Source organism: Chaetodon auriga, chromosome 21 (assembly GCF_051107435.1).
Source record: "Chaetodon auriga isolate fChaAug3 chromosome 21, fChaAug3.hap1, whole genome shotgun sequence".
Taxonomy (NCBI): domain Eukaryota; kingdom Metazoa; phylum Chordata; class Actinopteri; order Chaetodontiformes; family Chaetodontidae; genus Chaetodon; species Chaetodon auriga.
This window is the reverse complement of record NC_135094.1, coordinates 12,507,532-12,532,041: the sequence shown is the minus strand read 5'-3', so window position 1 is coordinate 12,532,041 and position 24,510 is coordinate 12,507,532. Positions and strand designations below refer to the sequence as shown.

Sequence of the window (24,510 nt, the reverse complement as noted above, 5' to 3'; positions counted from 1 at the left end):
ACAGAATCATGCTGTTTACTGTTAACCCAGTATTATCTAATAACTGCAAAGACATGAAAGGTTTTTAAGCAACAACACCATACTAATGGCTTCCATCTGTGCTGTGGGAAATCCCCTCCTTTCTCCACAGGATGCCTCCTCTCTTTCTTTCCTTTCTCTCTCCCACTCTGTTCATCCTATCATGTGTTCTCTCCGTGGACCAATCTATCAGGCGCTTTCTTTCCTTTTTGTTTTGGCTGTTGTGCTCCTGCTTCAGCTTTTACTACCACAGAGTTAGTCTATTAGCATCAGTTCTAAGTTCACTGCTGGAACGTTTAATTCGTCTGCGTGTTGAGATAGTCGACTGTAATTTATGTTTTAGGATTTGTCTGTTAAATCTTTTGTTAATCATCAAAAGATATTTCATTAAAATTGACAATCCCATGCTGGCAGGGCCTTCCCAACTGCTAAGAGTGACAGTTTTGCATCTTTTTTATGAAGAATACTGAACTTTAAGTTGTTTTTATTGCAACAAAAATGTAGCATCTTGGGGTCTTGGGGTGCTGGTGGCCTGGAGGGCTTTGAGACACTGACCACAAAACTGCAGTGTCCCCAGTTCCAGTCCAGCTGGGGATCTCTGCTGCATGTCAGTATGCATCTCTCGTACTTTCCACTGCCTAATAATGATAGAGAGATATTTTAAAAAGCTTAAGAAAACCCTTAAATTTGTGCTGAAATGATTCGTCAGTTAGTAGATCAACAGAAAATTAAATGGCAACAATTTTCATTAAACATGAAAGTCATTATTTAATAATTCTGCAGAACCAGCTTCTCACATTGAATATTTGGTGTTTTTATGTATCTTCTTTTTAAAAACGTGCAATTTGAATGATGAGTGACAGCCTGTTTTCGCTGTTTTCTGACATATTACAGATGAATTGATTCATCGATTATCCCTGAAAACAGCAGATTGATTGATAATAAAAATAATTGATAGTTGCAGCTTTAGAAAAGTAGGATCTGACAGTTAATTGACTAAATGATTAAATGAAAAAAGAATTAATTATTAATAGAGTCATGGGGGGGGAATATTGAACTGTGCATGCTTTTTTTGGGGGGTATATTTTTTAGATGTGTCAATTTAACACAAATGCCAATAAAAACTAATGGCTGAATGCTGATTTTGTGCTCTTTCCCTACATATTCATTCTTGCTTGAACTGTAAAATCCATAATGCACTAACTTTAGTTCACCGTCCCAAAACTTTTGCTTCTGCAAGGCCCAAATATTTTTCCTATTCATGAACTTGTAATTTTTCATTTTTATATTTGCTTTTAGAGGTGTGGGTCAAGAGTGGGGGTGGTTTGTTTTGGTCTGCGTGTGTATATGTGTGCGTGTGTGTGTGTGTGTGTGTGGAGGGGGGGAGTTGGCGGGGGTGTTGAGGCTCACTGAGCGGCCGAAGCGAGGCTGTGGAGGGAGGTTTGTGGAAATGGTAATCATTTGTTGTATTGATCTGGCTGTAGCCAGGGCAGCTGGCACACACAAACTCACTCGCACACATGTACACACACACTTGCAGACACTAACTGACTCACATACACACAGACGCACAGTTGCGTGGCAGGAATAGACCCCTTCATATTGATCCCCTTCACATTCCCTTAGCTCGGCTGCCACACACACACACACACACGCACTCACACACACACTCACACTTGCGGTGCCTTCGTTAAACACCCCCACGGATCAGGATTTTCAAGAAACTTAATATTGGAATTAAGTGCTTTAAATGTGTTAATGGAAATAATGAATGTGAGAAAACTGAAATGAGCTTTAAAAAAATGCATCGCAGATATTGACTGATTTTTATTAATTATCCTTATTCTAGTATCCTAATTTGCTCAATTGTTTTTTTTTTGTTCTTGTGTGCGCAGGTCAGAGGCTGTGAGGCTGCAGACTGAGGTGGCGGAGCTCAGGAGGAATCTCCAGCAGGCTGTCGATCACAAACTCGAGGCAGAGCGAGGGAAACAGGATGCACAAGGCCAGGTAAATAAACACACACCAGACCTGAGTGACACAACATTGGCAAATAACATATTTGTGTTTGTTTAAACCGGCTTGGAGCACAGTGCAGGTAAGGTGTTTGCCATCTGAGCCATTGAGATACTGTCTGCGCTCAGAAAGCTATACCAATTTTCCCACTTAATATCATTTAAATGTAATCATCTAATCCGTCTGCCAGTCAGCGCATTGATTTCTGCTGCTGAGCCTACTTTTTTTTAATACTTAAAGTGGGTTCAAGAAATACTTGAGCCAGGTCTACTGTACTACATAAACATGAGTATGAATACACATATGTTCAGGTCTCCTCCTCCTCTCCTCTCCTCTCCTTTACTCGCCTCTCCTGCCCTCCAAGGTCTTCCTCCTCTCTCCTCCCCTCCTCTCCTCTCTCCCTGCACCCCCTCTTACCTTTTTGATGATTAGTGGCATATATCCGGTGCTAGAGCCCGGATTATCTTGTCCAAGACAGGGAGGGGTGTATGCGGGACCTAAACCTGGCAAGGTGATTTGGAGCGTTAATTCCTGGGTGTAATATTCCCTGATATTCCCTAATGTTCTGCCTGCGAGCGGGGGGTTGGGGGGGTCTCAGGGGAGAGCGGTTGTCAGAGCTGAGCCGCCGCTGTACAAAGGCAGAATGGATAATTAAGGGTAAAGCCAGGACGGGGAAGTGATGTTCATTTAGATTCAACAAACTTTGAATTCGTCTTAAGCTGCCGTGCACAGTGGTGCTCTCTCGGATCTCGATTTTGCATTTTGTTCAGATTCTTAAAGTTGCTCCTTTCCTTTCTCCCTTTTCTGCTTCTCTGTTCTCGCGCCCTCTCTTTTCTCACTCTTTCTTTCATGCGTGTTTCCCCGGCCTCCTCTCTCTCCGTTCCTTTCTCCTTCGCTCGGTCTTCCTCACCTTTCTCTTTTTTTTCACCCTGTCCTTGTGAATAATGCAGCCCACATAGCGTGGTTCTCCTTTTTTCTTGACAATAGTGATTGCCCAGGGCCAGTAAGACACTGACTTAGGCCAGGTGATTGGTCAGTGAGTAGCCAGGCCAGGGCTGGCGAAGGGTTCTTCATCTATTTCTCAACTGCTGAAAATCCTTTCATCTCTTTTCTCTGTTATACAATTTCTGATCAAACATATTGCAGGACATGTCAGAGTTAGTCACAGGTCTGTCAAGTCAGAGTCATGCATGAAGACATTGCAATGGCTAGTAGTGTATGAATATAAGCATAAAGTGAAGCTCTACTTCTTTTCTATTGGAAATAACATTTTCTTGGGCTGAAATAGGGTTGGTTGAGATGTTGGATTGCAAAGTATGTCACGAGATTAATGAGCATACTTTTTTCTCATAGTAATATCTATCACAATATGGCAATGATCTGAGTTCCACCAGTATGCATTGCATCAGTCCAAACTCTTCAGCCACATCACTTCTAGAACTCATGTAGTTTTGATTACAGCTTGCTTTGAATGATTCATTTAGAGAACAGATTTTTTAAAAAGGTTACATGGTGTGATCATATCATCACAATACAATCTCACTGAAGGCAAATCAACAATAATATTGAAATATCTCCCTGCCCAAACCTAAAACTTAAGAATCACTTCTGATTCTTGTACCATTCTTGTATCAGGCAATTTCCAGATCAAGTTTTCATTCATTCATTCTTAAAGGAATAATTTCATGTTTTGGGAAATACTCATATTCTCCTTCCTGCCAAGAGTTAGATGAGAGGATCGATAACACTCTTACACCAGCTCTGCAGATAACTTTAGCTTAGCATAAGGACTGGGAACAGGTTTTCACGTATGCATGAGCGGAACAGTAGGGGTAGACACAAACGCAGGTGACAGAGGCAGTGCAGATGCATTTCTGAGGAACTGAGGAACAAAAAGCTTATGGGATAGTGAGACAGGCAAGGGGCAAACCCAGAGAATCACTCCAACAGGAAAAAGGTCAATAACAGGCAGGTGTCAGGTTTCAGATCAACAGAATACAGATTAGAGACACAAGACTGGAAAGAAAGCTTGATGACGTCACGGTCTGCCTGAGAACAAAGGACGTGAACTGATGTTTGTAGTGACGGCTGACTGGGGAATGAGGTGCGGTTGTGGGAGAGATGGGTGGGGACGCTCAGGTGACTGCAGGGCAGATGAGAGGTGGGAACAGGTGTGCGGATGGGTGGAGCAGTCAGGTGATGAGGAAAGGAGGGAGTCCGAGGACATCTGGTGGACTGCGAGAGGATGGCAGGTTGAGGGAGTTGAAGGAATGTGCGAGGCCTGAGGTGGTCACCATGATTTCCTCAAGGGCAGAATTTGTCTAAGCAGACACTGTGGGGGCTGGATTTTCACATTAGAAAATGAAATAAATTTAGGCCTAATTAGCTTTTTATTGTTTAATATCTTCTCTTTAAATGTTTTCTCTATGAGCCGTCAGTGTGGAGTCCTAAATGTAAATAATGATGAGTAGAAAATGCTCTCAGACCTCCACCAATGAGGTGCTCAACGCAAAAGTTCAACTTCCAGTGAACTCCAGAGTTCCCTCCTGTAATCCAGCCAGGGTGCTGCTGTTGGCTCCGTGGGAATGGTCATCCTGGGAGCCAAGCAGTTTGATGTTGAGTCCACGGAGTTGCGAGAACAGCGATGGAGAATAATCTGATTCTATAGAGCAGGGTAGCTATGAATTATGGACTTTTTGGCTTGTTGCCAGGGGTTTTCAGGCTGATCAGTGATCCCTCTCAGCACACACCGAGCCTCTTCCACTGGTGAGTAATGTTACATGCGAACGTTTTAAAAAAATATCAATTTTGTGGGAAGCTTTGGTCGGCCGGATGTGGCCCGCGAGCCTCCAGTTGACCGTCACTGCTCTAGGAACTCAATCTGCTCCTGGCCCAACATTAGTCCTCTTAACGTCAGGCAGAGCCAGGCTAGCTGTGTCCCCCCGCTTCCAGTCTTTATGCAAAGCTAAGCTAACCGGCAGCTGGCTGTAGCCTTTATATTTAATCAATCTTCTCATCTAACTCTGGGCAAGAAAGGGAATAAGATTATTTCCCAGAACGTCAAACTGTTCCTTAAAGGCACTGATACCACAAACAGATGCAGTGCCTGTAACAACAGCCAGCAGCATCTCGTCACTGGTAGAGCAGACCCTCTGTCAGCTGGCACTAATGGATTGACAAACTAGATGAATTCAGGAACCGATCAGTGTCAGCCATGGACTTCCACTCTGGATCTTGTTTGGCTGATTACTATTAATGGATGTATGCACCATATTTAAAGCAGTGCAACAGCATCCGTTTGATACTTCATATTTTTAAAGCTGTTCATATCACATCATCATTGTTTCTTAAATTATTCGTCTAATACATCTCACATTTTGTACGCCTACATTTGTAGTAAAGTGTGTGTATACGTCCTTATGTGCATGTCTTTGTGTGTGTTCTGTATGTATATATTCTCCGGCTGGTGTGCTGCACTCGTACACAATCCCTTACGTTTCCCCTTTGCATTCGTGCTGTCTTCCATCATCTCAACAACAGATGAGCTTTTCAATGAATGTGACTCCAAACAGTGTTTAAACACCAGCGTGATGGCCGCTCTGACTATGACTCCTTCATTAGGTCCCAATCTGTTATTGACCAGCAGAAGATGAATTATCCGCTGGTGAAAAAAATCAAAGGGTTTGAAATGGTAAATGGTACACTACAGTGGCCTATAGAGGAAATCTATATTACAAATTGCCTCGGTGCACAGTAGCTGAACCTCAGATAGCTCTGTCTTTCTCTGTGTGTATGTCTTTTTATGCCACCGTGTGTGTTTGTTTGTGGTGTGTGTGTGTTACATGCAGAGTCTTGTTTGTGTATTCTGGATTTGTTTTGTGTTTCTTTCCTGATATGGAGAAAAGGATTTGCATGTTATCTGCCAGTCGGTTCTGTGCTTGCCCGCATGTATGCCGCTCAGCACACACGCTCGCACGCACACACACACACGCACACACACACTTTACTCACTCCCGTCCCTCTGCATGAGTCCAGTTCAAATACGAGTTGCGGTAAACATGAGGCATGTTTTGTGACTGATCAGCTCATTCCTCACTCCTTTTCCCTCTTCCTCACTCTCTCTCTCTGCCACACACACACACACACACACACACACACACACACACACACACACGATATCACAGTCATTAGTGTGTTTACCTCAACTTCTTTTAGCATGGACTAAAAGATTTCAAACAGTTTTAATGAGAATTTGCAGAGAAGTTTTCAGAAAGCAAAAGTTTATAACCATGTTTTCGTCCCCTTAAACTTTTGCCCAAAATCGTTACGACTATTGATGTCATTCTATAGAAATAAAATTAGACAGTAGCTTTTAATCACTTTGAGTCAGCGGGGGATCTGCCTAGTGATTGGAGAGACGCGCCTGCTCCCCGCTTAAGTATCCTTAAGCAAAACACTATCAGAAAAAGCAGCAACTCTTACTCTGCACAGTTTTTGGACGTGCAGGTGGGCAAAGCCAAATATAATGCGCTCCAGTTTCCTCCATTTTCTTCGCCACTCCACCAGTGATAGACGATGATTTAGCAGCCTGACGTTGCTGTCGTCTAATCATTTTCTGGGGGGGAGATGCACACATCATCCGCGAGTGTCTGTGTTCGTTCTGATTGGAGACGAGGCTGTGCGGGTGAACTTTGCAAACACTTAAAGTATTTTCATTTTGGTAGTGCTAGAGAGAGGTGGTCTCTGGAACGGTCCTGTGTTCATTGATCTCACTCATTATACCTGATAGAAGCCCTCAGCTTGGCTTAATTAGCTTAGAATGACCCACACTAGATCACCGTTTTTACACATGCACACACACACACACACACACACACACAGGTTGGATGGTGGAGAAATGAGGACAGACAAATGAAGCTCATTTGTTCAGTTGATGAATAAAGAGAAGTGGACCAATTGTCTAACTGTTTAACCGCGGAATGGACTTTCATATTTGTTCAGTGTGTGTGTGCGCATGTGTGTCCTTGTGTCCCATCACCCTCAAACACACCTCATTAAGCCACAGACCTGTAATTCATTTGTGAGACGGGACGAACAGATGAGCAGACGGATTATTTCCCACTGTTTTCCTCGTGTTGTCTCCACACCCGTCTGAGTCCTTTTCAGCTTTCAGACGTCTTTCTTCTCCAAAGAAGGCCGTTTCGTCTGTGTTCCTGTGCGCGGATGGGGATGAAGCATGAAAAGTTGCTCGGTTCATGGGAGGAGCATATGAGGCATGATGATTAATTTAGAGCAAGAAAGATATTTAAAGGTTGTTTCTCTCTCAGGTCACCCTTAGTTTAATAGATATAGTTTTTTAAAAGTGTTGAATTACTAAAACCTTTTGTTCTCCAAGTTCTCCAAACTTGTTAGTTTTAGCGAGATACCAAGGTAAATTCATATCAGTTAGTCAGAGTTCAGTCTCTTCACTTTTATATACCTGCGTGTTTGTGGCCTTGGCCAACACTTGAAAAACGAGTGGAAATGAGTCTTTACAAATCACACCTGCCACTCATTTAACAGTGTCTAATTCATAAAAGTAAGTAAGAATGCTATCATTGTAGTTATTCAAGGCTAACGTTTAATCATCTCACCTTAGCTGCAAGTTTTACTCCGCTAAAAAGCTCTTCACAAATTCCAAAAGAGCCGTGCAATATCGCCCTATTCTCAATCTCTGAGTCAAAGAATAAAGACTGGTTAGCTTAAATTTCTATGATTAATGACATCAAAATGGGAAAATATGCTTCTTTTTCACTTCACCATTTTGCCACAGCAGCTTTCTTTTCTTTTCTTTTGCTTTTCTTTTGCTTTTCCCATTTTCTGACGTTTTTCTTTTTTTCGATTTTCCAAAATATCATATTTCTCGCTCATATAAATGCTTCTGTCCGAGAGAACATGCAACATTACACCAGAAGTGAATCAGGTGAACTAAGAGCCCCTAAAAAGAGAAAAAGAGACTAGCGCCTTTTGTTTTGCCTCCCATTGCAGCAGCCTTTACCGCTTCTTTCCCAAATTTTTTATCAAGGTGCTGAACAAATAAACTATTTAAGAAAAACAATATGCATACTGGATGTTACAGGTATTTGCAACAGGACCGGCAGTGTTTTTCCAAAGTCTTGCTGCATCAGCTTATCGCTAAACAATACAGCAACAATAAAATCCTAAAATTGCTCTTTTGTGTCGCTGCTGTTAGCTGAGCGCTGGTGCAGGCAGGTCAGCTGGACGACTAAACATCAGCCAGTCTGCCAAATGAGAATCCCTCACATCCAGGACACATTTATGGCTTTCTATTGTTGGAGGTTACCAACAAATATAGCAGTCTTAGAGGCTACACACCACTATTTGCATCTTTTCTCCAGTAATCCTGCTGCACTACCAACCCTAACTAATGCAGAATGTGTGGACCAGCAGTATGAAATTGAGTTACTAACCATTAAGTACAATAACAAAACACTGCCTCGTTTGTATTTCATAATTTTAAACTGATTTTTCAATACGAAAAGAAACCAAAGTGTCTAAATCATGTATCCTCACAACAAACTTTCCATAAATAAAACGCAGTCTGAAACTGGCAATTCATGATTTAATTTGGTGCAAAGTGTCTGATGAAAGGAGATTCTGAATCCAATGCCGGCTTTGTGTGTTGTTCCTGACATTCAGTGACACATCTGTGTCCAAAAACCTGGCCAGAGTTTCCTCTTTATATTAAAAGGATGCCTACTAGATGAGGGGACTTCATCTGGCTGCGAAGTGGTTGAGAAATGTCGACCAAGGCTGGTAATGTAGTTGTGCTCATGCAGGCTAGATGCAAGATAGGGGGCTTCAATAATGGCAGCCGCTGATAAACAACCCAGCAGCATGCGTAGGAGAGAGTGAGATGAAAGGACTCGGGGAGAGTAGTCAGGCCATGCAGCAGCAGATGAAGGTAATTAAAGAAGCCATCATCAGCATCATTAATATGCTAGATCTGCCGTGGCCCGCTGACTAGTCTAATGGAGAACATGTCATCATCGTCACCATTAGGGAGAGTGGGACACACATAAACACATGCACACACTGTCTTAATGTTGGGTCACGCCATGATTATCACCATTAAGCTCAGAGTGAGAAGACCTGCTTAGGAAACCTCATTCTTTCCTGCTGTCGTACACTCACATGCACACATGTGGTACACACCCACACACACACACACAGACACGCACACACGCTTGTAGATCTTTAATTCAGACCCTGTGAGTGATAAGTATGCATATTTAAGTGATGTCAGGCCTGTTGGGTCTTTTAATTAGACAGAATGAATGAATGTTTTATAAAAACGTGTTTAACAATAAATGTGTTCATTAATTTGATGAGAGGATGTGCTCTGATGAGCTGAGTGGAACAGAGTAATGGCTCGTATTCAGCTCTGGCGGTCTGATGGCGACGGTAGCAACAAGCAGGCTATCTGTTTCTGATTTCTTCCTCGTCGTCATGCTCCTCTCTTTACCCAGAAAAGTTAACTTTGAATTATGTGTATTCCACAACCTTGGACAGTTTTGGTCTGTTGTAGTGAAAATGCACTTTTTGTCCCGTACAGCTAATGTGCAACGTGATACCAGAGCACAGCTCCATGGAGAGTAGAAAAGATGGAAAATCCATTAACTGCTAAAGTCCCCCCAATCTTTTTTTTTTTCTTTTTTTTTTCCTGTCTGCAGGTATGCTTTGTGGTCTGTCATGAAAGTTCATTCAGATGTTTAAGTTCAGAAAAAGATTGTGGGAGTCCACAAAGCCCATCTTTTATCTTTTGTCAATGAAAAGTGTGGGCTGTGGACTGGACGGCTCGGCCTGATTTTGATAGAATAAACCATCAAAATGATAAACACTGTTGCAGCAGCTGTTAAGATTCCGAATCCTTCACCAGCACCAAAGCAGTCAACTCATATTCTCTAGCTTAAACCTGAAAGCACCGGTGGTATCACCAAATTTGGTTATAAGTGTGTCCCAAATGAATTTTGTTGCCCCTTTTAGCCCCCATCATCAGCTAAAATATTTGTGCAACAAAACCAATCTAAATGTTAAGCAGGTATGCTACTTTACTCCTCCCCCCGCTTGCAATCACACCTCCTTTGTCCCTTTCTCTCTAAATGTCCCTCTCTCTATCTCTCTCTCTCTCTCACACTCACACACTCTCCCCCTCTTTCTCACACACCCTTTCACTGCCTCCCTTGACACTGGTGGAAACAGAGTGATGGTGTGTAATTTAGTCCTAATCACAACATCAGACTTGCGCTGCGATTTACATCCCTGCACCAGCCAAGCCAGTCAGACAGTCAGGAGGGAGATGTTAATGTGAGACCACAGGTAATTACTGTCATTACAGCACGCCACAGATCCTGCCAGTGTGTGCGCACGCGTGTGTGAGAGTGCACATGGAGGTGTGTACAGATGCATTGTAAGTACTGGTGTGTTTTGAGCTTTCGAACGGTACGGTTTGGTATTTTTGTGTATATGATTAATATTGGAGTATTAACATGTGGTTTGGGGCAATAATTTCACAACAGAGCTTCCTTCACATGAAGATGTGTCGATGCATGAGACGAAACAGGAATGAAATCACAAGCAACAGGGGAGAGGCGATATTTATGCCATTGCTGACAAATGTAATTACAATTGATGGCCTGACTCAGTTCACTCTTCCAAATTGAACGATTTGCTTGATGTAATTTCATTGGTCCCCCAGTTTTTCTTCATTGCTTTATTTGTGGAAATGCAGCCCTGCCTTTAATCCAAATGTAATTAAAAGTGTAATTCTTCGTCATGTTATGAAATTTGAATTATTGATTATGCATCACTGTCATCTTCGCAACTTCCTGTCACAGCTAAGGCAGCCTATTCATTTGTGGTGTTGAGGGATCATTGTGGGACCTGAACTGCACCTTTATTGTCACATTATTGTGACAAACGGCAGATCAGTGTCTCGCACGCTTTCACGTCAGCGTGCTGGCCTGCACTGGAACTGTTTTTGTTGCTGTTTTGTAGTATGTTTTAGGTTAAGCAAGCAACAGATGTGCAACACATGCATCAGGTAATAGAAAGCTGGTAAAGCGTTGGCTCATTTAGCAGAGTTTTTCATTTGGCGTCTAATCCTACAGCATTTTTGTTGCATCAGATTTTAATATTAGATGATGAAATGAAGTTTAATTGTTTGTCATCATCACTTTTCTGATTACCCCATCTTTCACTCAACTGTGCATCAGCAGTGTCTTATCGTCTCTGTGTAACATTTAACTCTGTCCTGTTTTCCAGATAAACATCAGCAGCAAAATATTTTGGTAAACGTATGGCATTCACACATACGGGCATACACACACATGCACACGGCGCGTGATTCAACTCGCACAGCACTTGATATTTTGACATTTTAGGTTAATCATTTGACATTTTTGGGTACTTAAATCATGGACCACATATTGGAAACTTTTTTTCATGTTTGCCCAAGTCTTTGTGGGAGGATGGGATGGGGTATCAAGGTGTTTCCATGGCGATAAGGGTAATGTGTCAAGGTCCCCAGAGTTTAGGCCTGGAAAGGTCCTGACTGATAAGCAGAATGAAAAAGTCAGCAGTTTGGCCAGTGCCATCCCATCCCTATTTTCACCCCTCACCCGTCTTCTCCTCTCTCCAATCTTGCCGTCAGTCTGCTCTCTCGCGTCCTCCCTCTTTCCTCCTTGGCGCCTGCTCAGTACCTCACCCTGCTATTTATACCTGCGTCTGCAAATGCCATCTCTTTCATCCTCCATTATTCTCAGTTTACTTAGTTTTTCTCTTGTGTTGCTATTATGCTGTGTTTTTGACATTTATTTTCACTCTGCCCTCCACCCTGGTTCACTTGTACTAGAGCCTCATGTATTCTCATTGTTTTTTAACCTTCCTTTATTCCACGCTTTGGCTCCCTCCACTCCACATTAGCCAGTGTTGGATGTTTAAACATCTCTGTTTAAACAAAGCACATAGTTCAGAGAGTAGATGAGGGGTGGTCAAAGTTAGGAAGGTAAATAATTAAAGGGGGAAACATTTTACATTGTTGCCACTTAAATTGTTGTATGACGGCTTATGCTGTGATAGATAATGATATGATTGTGTACTGTAGGTGGACACACTCCGGTTGGAGCTGGAGGGAACGCGGTCTGACAATGCACACCTTCGCCACGAGAGCCAGCTGGTCATGACTAATGTCAGCCGTTGGATTACTGAACAAAAGTATAGCAGCACTATTTTCATGACATTTGCATATGAAAAAGTCTTTTTAAAAGCAGCCTATCAGGAATTCCTGTTTGTTTTTTCATTGATTGTGAGCGTGTAGTGTATTTTTTTTAATATTTTTTACATTTTCCTCAGTGCCCACACGCCTGTAACCATCTGGTGTGGTTTTAAAGTTCATCATTGGGTTTCAGAGGTCTATGTTCTCCTCTCAGGGCTTCCAACGAGAGCCTCACTGCCCAGATGAAGGCCCAAAACAAGGCGCTGCTCATCGTCACTGAGGAGAAAGAGTAAGTATTTATGTAAGAGGGAGATTTTTAGGTACGTTAGTTTATTAATGAGTGATTTCTTTTGTTTGTGTGTCGGCACCTGTGTGTATGTGTGTGTGTGTGCGTGCGTGTGTGTGTGTGTGTACTCAATCCTACGCAGTATATTTGTTTACTAAAGATGATTAAAGATTGTAACAAACAGTCTTGGTACACCTGGAAACTGGGTCACCTTTCCAACCAGAAGAGTTTTAGGATTGTAGAGCGTGTGTGTGTGTGTGTGTGTGTGTGTGTGTGTGTGTGTGTGTGTGTGTGTGTGTGTGTGTGTGTGTGTGTGCATGTGTGTTTATGTGTAGTATATGTGTTGTGTGTGTTTCTGTGCATGTGTTGTAGTGATTCAGGTGGACTCTCTGATATACTCGCATCTGACAGCCATTCTGCATGTCTGCATTATCATGACTCACACACACACACACACACACACACACACACACTCACACACATGCACAGACATGGGCGTGACATATTCCTCTTTCCAGAGATCAAAGTGGTCTCGCCGTCTTCTGTCATCCCACCCCCCTGCAGTGCCATACCTCCCTCAGCCCCGCCCAGCAGCGCCAAAACTGTCTGTGTGTCTGCTTTTTCCTCTCTCTCTTAACTTACACTGACGGTGTGTGTGTGTGTGTGTGTGTGTGTGTGTGTGTGTGTGTGTTTTGTTCTTATCTTTTTGTTATGGCAACCTGTAGCAATGGTAAGAGTCTTCATACACCTGGAGCACACAGGCTGCATGAAGTTGTGTTTCATAGAATGTTAGGGCTCAGCACCTTCCCTGAATATACAGAAACGGTATATTTCCACTTCCCCTCCTGTTAAATACAAGTCTTGCTTCTGATGTGTAGTACAGTGGTACAACAAACACCCAAATAAGAACTTGTTTTAATAGTTCCCGATACTGAAGCTTGGTGGCATAACACAATGCTGAAATAAATAGCCAAAAGGGTAAGTGATAAATGACTGTGGAAATATGGCTTTTCGTTATAATGGATCTGTGTGTGCACGTGTGTTTGTGTGTCAGAGATAATGTCTGAACTGCTAGTTAAAGGCTGTTCTGGAAGCACAGAAACACAGACACCATTTCCGTGGCGGAATATTTTGTCTGCCATGTTAACAAGAGTCTCTTGATGATAATAGGTGTCTGTCTTTCTCCGAGTCTGCCACTCTATGTATATTTCTCTGTTTAACTCTGTCTCTGCATCTCCTTGGCTTTGTCAGACATCTTCAGGAGGCTAATGACACATTGAAGGCGGAGGTAAAGAGACTGAAAGAAGTGGCGGATGAGAAGGAGAGAGACACGGAACGCTTCAAGGTGAACAAGTGCAGAGTGGAAAAGCAATGAAGTACAAATAGGGAGAGACAAAAGAGAGACGATCACAAATAGCTTTGTTTTTTATTTTATAATTGTTTGCAGGCCCAGATACGAGACCAGGGCATCCGGCAAGACAAGAGAACGTGAGTCATCTGTGTGCGTGTGTGTGTCTGTGTGCATGCGTGACCGTACATGTAAGTGCATACATTTGTGTGGATCCACCAGCTGATCAGAGTTTAGCATTCACATCCAACAAAAGCGTTGCCCACCATGTTTTGCTCTTTCACACACAATCTAGCCCGAACAAAGCTGATGATGATAATAACAGCTGGAGTGCCAAGTTGTGAATGAAACACCCCGTGGGCCTAGCCACCTGTGTGTGCCCGTGTGTGTGTGTGTGTGTGTGTGTGCGCACACGTTTGATGCCTCTTCTCCAATCTGAATACGTTATTCATGCTGGGTCTTTAACAATGATTACACTCCAATCAAGGGCCCATCCTCTCCCGCTTGCCACCCCCATGGCTGTCAAATAGCATTCATCAATAGAGAGGAGATATATTTATTATGTTCATTAAGGCAATTAAAATGAATGTGGCACAGATGGGATTGGATGTAAGATGGAAGTGAGAACGGAGGGTGTGCGCATGTGGGAGAGGGTGTTTGTGGGGCCACCTGCCTGTAGCAGTATTCCCCATACCCCCCAAGTGACCCCCTAAGGTCTCCCTCATTAACAACCCCCCCCCGCCATACCCACCTCGCCCCGTTTTCCACACATGCACGCACTCATGTTGCACCCCTCCCCTAACGAACCACCAGGCTCTGTTTCCAAAACGGATCAGATTTGTTTTGACTGGGGTAGGTTTCCAATGCTATTCAAAGCTGTCAGTCATTTTAATGATATCATTAAGGGGCCGCGACAGAAAGATGAATCGCATTTCTTTGTCTTTCCCTCATAATTGCGAATGAGGGAGAGAGAGGGACAGAGCGAGAGAGGCAGTTCATATAGATGTATGCATAAGAGGGGTTTTGATTGAGCGAATATAATAACATGGAACGAGATAAAAACAGTGAATGAAAGCCTCCTCCATAGCGTCCCCCCATCCATTCTCTCTTTTTTCTCGCTCCTCTTTTCTTTATTATGAGGATTCCTAATTTATTTCATTTCATTATTGCACCCCCCCCCACCCCACACACACACACACACACACACACACCTACCCAAAATGCCATATGTATGAAAATCATGCATCTATAAGACAACAGATATGTCATGATTTTTGCTTGGCAGCCACATACATTCAGCGTATAAATCTCATTACTGGTGGCAAAGGGGATATCTTCACAGTGTTCCCCACCTGTCACTATCGCTGACAGCAATCAACACAGTGTGAAGTTTCTGCCATTAGATATGCCTTTATTAAAGAAATTTATTATGATTACATGGCCTACTGTTCCGAGGCAGCTGGAGTGTCACGGCTTCATGTTGTGGATGGCGTTTTGTATTAGCGAGGCCCACCAAATGGTGAGGAAAAGAGGAACAGAGGAGATAGAAATTTAGATTGATAAAAGAAACAGGTCTCTCTTTAAGTTAGAAAATGCACAACCCAAATTCAAGGATGGATCTTATAAGAATGTGTAAAGTTGTATTGATTATTTTCAGTTTTTCTGACATTAAAATGCAAATGTAAGTCAGCATTGGGGGATTTGTTTGCAGCCCCACTGATCCACTGACAAACTGTATAGCCTTGATGACCAAATGAGAAAACGCTGCCGCCACAGGGTCCATTTTCTAGCTTAAAGATGTAGAAATCTCTGCGCATGAGCCAACTCAAAGCTCAAACCGGTGCATCAACAGGCAAGACAACTGAGGCTGGAGAGCTGAGATCTGGGGGCTTTTTAATGAGGTGCAGCAGCTAACATTTCAACACATGCTTTGTGTTCGTCAGAGTAAAACTTTGACGATAACCGTGTGCTCCAGATCTCAGCGTTCCAGACACATTTAGTAGCTGTTCTGGAGTTTTCAGTCGTCGCGCATAATCCTCCTCTGCAGCACGGGGTTACCCAGTTCTCATGGAACTGTAGATGCTCAAAAATGCATTTTTTTCTGAGCACCTTGAGGACTTCTAGTTCATTCCTCTACTTCCTCTACCTTGTTTTAAAGACCCATCTCACCACATTAGTAGTGATGACAGCTAAAACTACAAGCCTAATGTGTTGTATTAGGAATGCAAAAGAGGGAAAAAAAAAAAAAAAAAAATCTAAAAGACCGGCCTTGAGAATAATGCTCTTTAGCTAAAATCAAAGCACTTACCTGAATTAACGGTCTATCAATCAACAAACCCATCAAAAGCACACAGATCATGGTCATGATGTTCAGTGTGCCTGTAAAAATCTTCTCCACGGTGCTGTGTGCAGCGTGTTGTGTTTTCCAGCCCCTTTCTGTTGCCTAGGAAGGGAAGGAGGATACTACTTGTTCCAGCTTTCCCTCCTGTCTTTCCTCCAGAAGTGTTTAATATCAAAATAAGGAAGAGGAATGAGCTCTGACAACAGCTCTAACAATGCAAAAGTGGCTCCATGTTTGTGCAGTGGAACAGTGTTTGTGCAAAGTGCATGCAATTCAAAGCAGAGAAAATGCTAATTTCTTAGCGTGCTTCTGAACAGCAATTATACTCCGGCCTCAAATTTAATTAAACGATATGTCATCAAAAATCTTTCACATTTCACCTCAAATTATCTCAGTTCATATCGGAAAATATGAACGCGGCTGTGCACAGTGAAACGCACAAAGTGGTGGAAGCCGAGATTGATGCTATTTGCAGTGACTGTGTGACACAACCTCATGTGGGGGAAGCGCTCATAAAGCATCAGGCATCATCAGTCGCACCACTAACAATGTGCTTCCAATTAAGAGCAGCCAGTGATCACAGCAGAGGATTTGTACAAACACAGAGAACTAAAGTGACAGAGAAACAGAGAGAGGAGATAAGAAGGCGACTGTGTGAGGAGACAGTCAAGTCATGCATAAAATTTGAGATGAGAGCAGTAAATAAGAAAGATGAGAGCAAGATTGGAGCAAGAGAGGAACCATGTAGTTTATTGCTGGGTTTAGAGAGCACGGCAGCTTGGCTTTGACACTAATGACTGTAATTATACACATGCTGATTGGGTTAGGCCGCTAATTACACACATCCATGTTTGCGTGTAAACACAGGAACACATGTTTACACAGGCGCCATGCCAAGCGCATCGCTGCCTTCTCACATCGGGTGCATAAATCTCACACAGTTGTCTCAGCGGCGGTGGCGTTTCATGATCTGCTGAAGACCACATTAGCATCGAGGAAAGAGTTTAAATCATGGGGAGAATCTGTGGAGATGCGGCGCTTTCGATTTTATGGAGTTGGAGTTAATGCCTCCTGTTTTTCCGTCGCTGTAGCACCGGAAACTCGCTGAAGTCGTCTTTTAAAAGGCATTTACAGTTTGAGAGATCAAAGGAAAAGCCAGCATTTCTTCTTATTAATGTTCTTTGTATCATCATTATGGTGTGAAATTAAAAGATTCGGAAGGGTCAGTTGCAATTATGCTCAGTTTATGAATGTCATTTTTCAGGAAATGAGGTTTCTTTAAAAAAATGCTTACATTGGACAAGCTTAATTAGCGAGCTGGTTAATAGGCAGGCGTTCAGATTACGCTCTGTCAGCTGGTGTATGTATGGATTTCTTTTCAAATGAATTCTCATGGTTCGTTTTCTGTGTTTGTACTTATCTGAGCAAATTGATACCTGAATGCATTTCAATGTATATTTTAGTATTTTTTCTTCATCAATAATCAATAAATACAGATTTGAGTCAGTCACTGGATCGCATCTCTTCTGCCCATGAACAAATATTGCACATCAGTGCGTCACTATAGCTGCATTTGTTTGCTTCTTTTATTGTTTAGACGGTGGTTTTATTCAGTGTTTCAGCTGTTTGCTGTAAGCCAAGGTTGCGTCATTTTCCGTAGAAAAACCAAAAGAGAAATCTCAGTCCAGACATCATGGGGATAGCACTGTTTTTATGCAGCGGAGTTAATGTCACTATTGTTGATGTTGCTGTTTATTGTGTCTTGGTTGAGGTTTACCATAGACGGTTAGAAATACATGGGAGCTGAATGGCTTCACTAATGAGTCTCATAAACTTTTCAGACAAAAATGTCAGTTCACATATTAGCATCTCCCTCAAGTGTCTCCTCAGATCTTAAATGTTTTAAGTTATGGCTAATAGGGCAAAAAGTTTGTGTGTATGTATGTGTGTATGTGTGTGTTTGTGTGTGTGTGTCAGCTCACCCACATCTACAGAAACAATAATGTCATTTATTAGCGTTTGGAGGAGCGCGCGCGTCTTCTCAACTGAAGCAAAACGGGACCGTCTTTCCATCCGCTGCTCTGATAGAAAATCCCAGCTTGCTCTTTCACAAGAAAATTAACATTGGGGAGGTACAGTGGTGCTTTAATGGGCTAAGAAGTCTTCAATAAAGTATTTAGAACGTTTTTTCCGAATGCTAACTGGACAGGTTCACTGGGGCATGAAAGAAAGAGCGTAAAGCGGGGGCAGCAAGCTCTTCAGCCCGTACAGAGCACCATTATCCACCGTCGTTAATTTAATAGACATTCCTTAAGTCAGGCCTGGGTCTGAAGATAGCAGACCCTAACATTTGTTTGTCATTTCCCAAAACGTTTTTAATAAACAGTTAAAATCTTAAATGGCTTCTTGTACTCTTAATGTTCCCTGGCTGCGGTTGCGTTTGTTTTGTTTTTGTTTCTTTGTTTTTTTTCCAGTTTTATATGCGCTTTCATATATAATTTAATGATTTCTGGAACCCATTTGCTCACCCATCTTTGAGTTTAGTAATAAGTTATAATGAAGGTGGTTATAATGAAGATGATGTGCGCCAACTTCTTTGTGCCCCAGATTTCGAGGACGTTTGATTGAAACTGTTTTTTGTCTTGCAAATGCATATCATTGTGCAAAAATACTAGGGTTTAAAAATTTAGCATGGCAGGAGCAAAGTGTGTACTTTATATGCTTTTTATGGTAAACTACACATGAGCCAGTCTCAAGCAGCAGCTGGAAAATAAAGTTTTTATTATCCTGTTTTCTTAAACTACTACAGGTGCTCAGATTTACTGTAAAGAGGTCCAAGTTAATTTCTCATACGTTTGTTTGTGCGCGCTTGTCTTACAGCATGCAGCAGCAGGGTTGTGTGGCTCTAAACCTCAGCAAAATCGAGGACATGCAGACCAGACTCCGACACAACCTGGAGGCTATCGGAATGCTAAATCAACAAGTAAGAGCGCACGTACGCATGCACATGTATACACACATACACTCCGGGTCCTGGCAGTCCTTTTACCCGACAGATGCAAACACACACCCACACACCGGCCCACCTGCTGTTGCGCTCACACAGAAGAGGAAGCTTTCATGCGTCCAACTTCAAACGCACACGCGCACTTACACACACAGACATCCATTTCCTCTTCCTACGATAAAAGTGAAAAGTCGGGTGGGGGGGGAGTGCACAGTGTGGGGAAGGGGGGACAAATCGTATCGGGAAAAAGCAGTGACGTTTCTTTCCACTGGTAAATGATTTCCCTTTCATGAAACTGAGAGAGGGATGTATATCAATACAGCCGCGCTGATCTCTCCATGACAGCATAGGGAAATGGCCCGCTGTGATAAAACAATGTGAGGGGAAAAACACAGAGGAATATTCTGAGGAAAAGCTGACATTTTTTACTGTGTTGAACTTCACAAGAGTCAACAAATCACCAAAGGAGAGACGAATCAAAAGTACTCCTCAGCCCCCTCAGTTCTCCAAAACTCCAGGGCCTGGGGAACGGCTCACCCGACTTTTGTTAGTTTGTGGAATGGCCCGCTGATTGACGGGGTACGACGAAAGCTGGTACTTGTTGAAGTTTTTTTAATGCGGTGTTGTTTCGGTGAAAAACAAATGGCATTAGCTGCATGTGTTAGACGGAGGAAGGTGGAGCGCAGGAAGAGACAGACAGAGAGAAAGAGAGAGGTGTTGTTTAACAGGTCAGGTGTGTAATAGCACCTCTTAATCTCTAGTGTGAATCATTACACATATTGATCCAACATGGACAGTCCGCACACACACCAACATACAAGCACAGTTGGAAGGGATAGGGTATAGACAGTTCATTTACACAAGGCTATTCCCTCTACTGGACACACACACATGCACACACACACGCACACTTGCACACACAGACACAGATCAGTAAAAAAAAAAACTGAATGGGATGTCTCAGTTTATCAGTGCAAAAGGGTTAGAAATCAGGTCTGTGTCTCTGCTTTGGATTAGTCTCATTTGCTTATAGTCACAAGGTGCACAGTAACTACGCAACACACGCGTGCATGATTTCCATCCGACCGTCAAGCAAATTTCATGCAAACTTTTGCAATGTCACACAAATTTCGATGCGAGTCCAGTGATTTCTCATCATCGGGGATGAAGATGAACATCAGCGGAAAAAAGCTGAGATTCTTTCAAGACTTGATTAGCATTAGGCAAGCTGTTATTGTGCTTTAGCGCCAGCTAATGTCCAGGTTGTTTCATGCTTTCATGCAAAGATGAAAAGGAGACACATGAAGCAATACTGCAGCACACCCTCCACTTCAAGCAGCTGCTGGCAGTGATGGATTGACAAGTGTTACACAGTATTTCAAGATTTCAAAACTTGTTTTGCACTGTTGCTGTCAGTGGTCAGATCATCCTCCGCCAACAGAGCCAAAACCCCATGAATGAATTTAAAAACTTTTTTTCCAACAAGATGAAATTTGCTCAACATTTGCTGTCACTGTTCAGTTCTTCTAACTCAGTCATTCTCATAGTTGTTATAAAAACACTTAGATGGCATGGAAGCCCAGAGAGGCCATGTTAATTATTTCAGAAACTCAAGAAAACAAGCTTTGTTAGCTCGAGATAACGAGAAGACAAAAGGACGTTTTCCTCTTATTACTTTGATAATGTCTATCAGAGGTCAGGAGTGCCGTGCTAACATGCATAGATGACATCTTGGCTACTGTAGCAATTGATTTAAGCATCCATTATTGATAAACTCATCAGATGAGAAATAGCATTGTGCCTTTCTGTTTCAGGCAATATTCGTGTCAGTCGTCGTCGTTTCAGGAGAAGACTAGCCCGCCTGCAACCTCGCAGGCGAGCGCACTTCAGTGATCCTGCTGAAAGTCGTTTTCTCGTCATGAATGATCTTTTGTTTTCCCAAGATAACGAGATAAATTAACCCGTTATCACAAGAAAATGAGCGTGTAATTTTTTTTTATCACGGGATAGCAGAGCTTGTTTTCTCTTGATAACGCGTTAATTTATCTCGTTAGTTCGAGAAAACAAAGAGAAAACAAAAGGAGAGATAACGAGATGATTTTTCACAAGAAAATGATTTTTGGTTTCCTCAAGCTCGAAAATGAGCGCCTGGTTCATTTGGCCGTACCTGATTTCAGCCTGCAAGATCACTGTCATGACTGACATGACCATGATAGACCCTGAAGTACAGTCTGATGCGTTGATCAATAATGGGCACTCCTTGATCTGACATCTTCAGCTTAAATCAGTCGCTACAGTTGTCAAGACGGATCTATGCATGCTGGCATGGCTCTCCTGGTCTCTGACAAACAATATAAGTAACAACTTTTTGTTTTCTTGTGATATCAGGTCAATTATCTGGTTATCTCGAGCTAACAAAGCTCATTTTCTCCAAGATAACTAGATAATGAACTCGTGGTTTAGAGATAATTTTAAAAAAAATACTAGCAAGCACAGCCGTTTTGGGCTTCCATAGAAAGAAAACCAAGCTTTACAAATGAAACAGTGCAAACACACTCGTGCACCAGCAATGAGACACCCCCCTCCGTGTCTTTCTGCCTGTCTCTTTCTTTCCTTCTCCCCCACTTAAATACATCCTTTTCATCCAAACATATGCACACCAGTTCACCCGCCGTATGTGAAGGTTGAGGAGACAAGCTGTGATTTTTAATTTCACCCCCCTCCCTTGCAATTAGAAAAGCATCCAAAGCATCCAAAGACGGGGAAAATTAAGCAGGTCCTCTTGAATATACGGTTAATTATAAATGTCAGCCTCAGTGTTTTTCATCTAGAAATTCTATTGCTTTTGGCATAACATAAAATGAACACATTGTCGGATATTTTGCCTGTTGCAAATACTGTTTAAGCGTCTTAGGATAGTTTTGACATATCGACATGTCATTGGTTCTTCGAGGGTTAAGCCTAAGACCTCGCTGTTCCTAGTCATCAGATGTAATACATTTGCTCAGATTTATTGGACGTGTGTGTGTGTGTGTGTGTGTGTGTGTGTGTGTGTGTGTGTGTGTGTGTGTGCGTGTGTGTGTGTGCGTGCATGTGCGTGCGTGCATGCGTGCGTGCATGCATGATGTCTGGAAGGGTAATGTTAGCAGAACGGTCCGGAAATGTGTCTGTCTCATCTCCGTTTGTGTTTTTCTCTCTCCCTAACACACACACACACACACACACACACGTGCACACACACACACGTGCACACACATGGCCAGACATGTCGATGTGACATCATTCTTTAACCGCAGCTTTCACACAGACACACACGCACACTAAAAAACAGATGTGGAGGAGTGCAACTGTCATTACCCGACGTGTCTCTTTGTCTCTCCATCCTTTAATTTCTTATTTTACCCTTCCTCACAGCTAAAAATACATAATTTCAAATCTTTTACTCTCTTTTATCTGCCTTATTACAATTTTAGACTGGCACATTTTGCATCTAATTACCACGCTGTACAACAAATGTAAATGCTATTATTTTTTTTGCATTTAAAGCCACGTTTTAACTCGCTCTCCTGCCTGCCTTTACCCAAATTTCCTTGTCAAACAAAAAAAAAAATAAAATAAAATAAAACACCCTCAATTTAGCTAGTCTGTAATTGTGTTTCAGGGAGCCCAATCATGTTCTGACGACGTGCGATTTGTTTTGTGTCACGGATGATTTTGTGTCAAATCGACCTCTAATGATCGCTCAAATTGGTTGTTTTCATGTAGAAATTTACACCGTCGCATGACTCCCACTTGCAACCATTTCAAACTGTGAACACAATACTCTCCTGAAACCCTCTCGCAATTTTTCCATTTGCATTTCTGTTTCAACAGGCATGAAAGTAGCTGTGAAAGATGAATTTAGCACGTAATGGGATGTCAGCTACCTCATCAACTCCATAGCTATTGACTTTTAATGGTTGATGTTTATCGGTAACTTCAAATGATTGTTTTGTTTTGTTTTTTTTAATTTGCTTGATTTCGTTAAATGAGTGTGATGTTAAAACTTCCTTGAAACTTAACAGAAATTGCCCCTCCTCCCTTTGTTTCACGGTCACGCATGAAGGTTTTCTGTCAAAAATGTTGCTCTTCTCTTTGTCTTCCTCGGTGCTTCTGTCTCTTCCTCTCTCCAGTTAAACGCCCTCAGCGGGGAGAATAAGCGGTTGCGTAGGCAGCTGGAGGAGGAGAGGTCCATGCGACTGCTCCCTCCTCCTTCCACCGCCCAGCAGCGCTCCTCCGTCCACCTCCCCTTCTCCCAGAGTGCCCGCCCACCTCCTCCCTCCACCTCCCTGCCCTCATCCCTCCGCCTCCCTCATCCGCTGAGCCTGGACACAGCAACAGGGGACACTGATGTGATTCTAACCCAGACCAAGCTGAGCGGAGCTGGGCCGGAGAGACCAGGTGAGTCCCAGGCTTTGGGTGAAGCGTTCTGGATTGGCCCGACCGCATGTGTCTCTCTGGAAGATGCAGCTCGGTCTGGGAGGACAAGCAGGGATCAGACCAAATGAAGCCCCCTGAAGACGTTGACCTGTCATGACTTCCTGACCTCCAGCTCCTCACCAGGGAGTGTGCTCAGTATGAGGTTAATGTCCTGCAGGTCAAAGTCAAGTCCCATGGTGGTTTTTGCCTGCGGGGGCCTCCAGCACCAGCGAATAATGGAATTTCATCAAATCGTCAAAAAATCGACTCAAAAATGTCTCTACTACTACTGCACCATGAAGACATTTACTCCAAGAACATATTCCCATTTTCACATAATTAAATCTGACACTTTTTACTTAAAAAAAAGCAATTGATTGCATCCTCAAAATGTTGCAATGCTCCCAGCAGCAGTAGCTTATAACATTAGCCGTTACTTCGACAAATAATGATCTTGTTTTGCAACCAAACTGTAGCACTAAGCACTAAAATATTTTTTATGTATCCGCACTTATTTGAAAATTCCAACAGTTCTGACGAACCGTAATCAATTTCATTCAGCTTAAATGAACTAAACGGAGCAAGTGACTAACTGCAAATTCTTAACTGTTGATGGATGTGTCTTCCACTGGAGAGGCTTTGGATAAATGAGGGACGGCACTTCATCAGTATCCACAGACATACCTCAGATGTTGATGTGAATGGCTGTAACACAGTCTCTGATTACGCTGCAGCTGTGCGCCATGTGTCCTGCGTCTACTGC

The 24,510-nt window shown here is 42.7% G+C and overlaps 1 protein-coding gene across 1 annotated transcript in view; it reads left to right on the top strand.

Moving 5' to 3' along the window:
- The window catches only part of LOC143314530 (uncharacterized), an 81,497-nt gene extending 57,588 nt beyond the window's left edge, over nt 1–23,909 (top strand). The window contains exons 21-28 of the mRNA XM_076721594.1: nt 1,914–2,025; nt 12,197–12,306; nt 12,522–12,596; nt 13,845–13,938; nt 14,041–14,081; nt 19,163–19,265; nt 23,462–23,729; nt 23,881–23,909. Of these exons, the coding sequence (XP_076577709.1) occupies nt 1,914–2,025; nt 12,197–12,306; nt 12,522–12,596; nt 13,845–13,938; nt 14,041–14,081; nt 19,163–19,265; nt 23,462–23,729; nt 23,881–23,909 (832 nt within the window). The remainder of the gene's footprint in view (nt 1–1,913; nt 2,026–12,196; nt 12,307–12,521; nt 12,597–13,844; nt 13,939–14,040; nt 14,082–19,162; nt 19,266–23,461; nt 23,730–23,880) is intronic.
- Nucleotides 23,910–24,510: the final 601 nt, after the last annotated feature.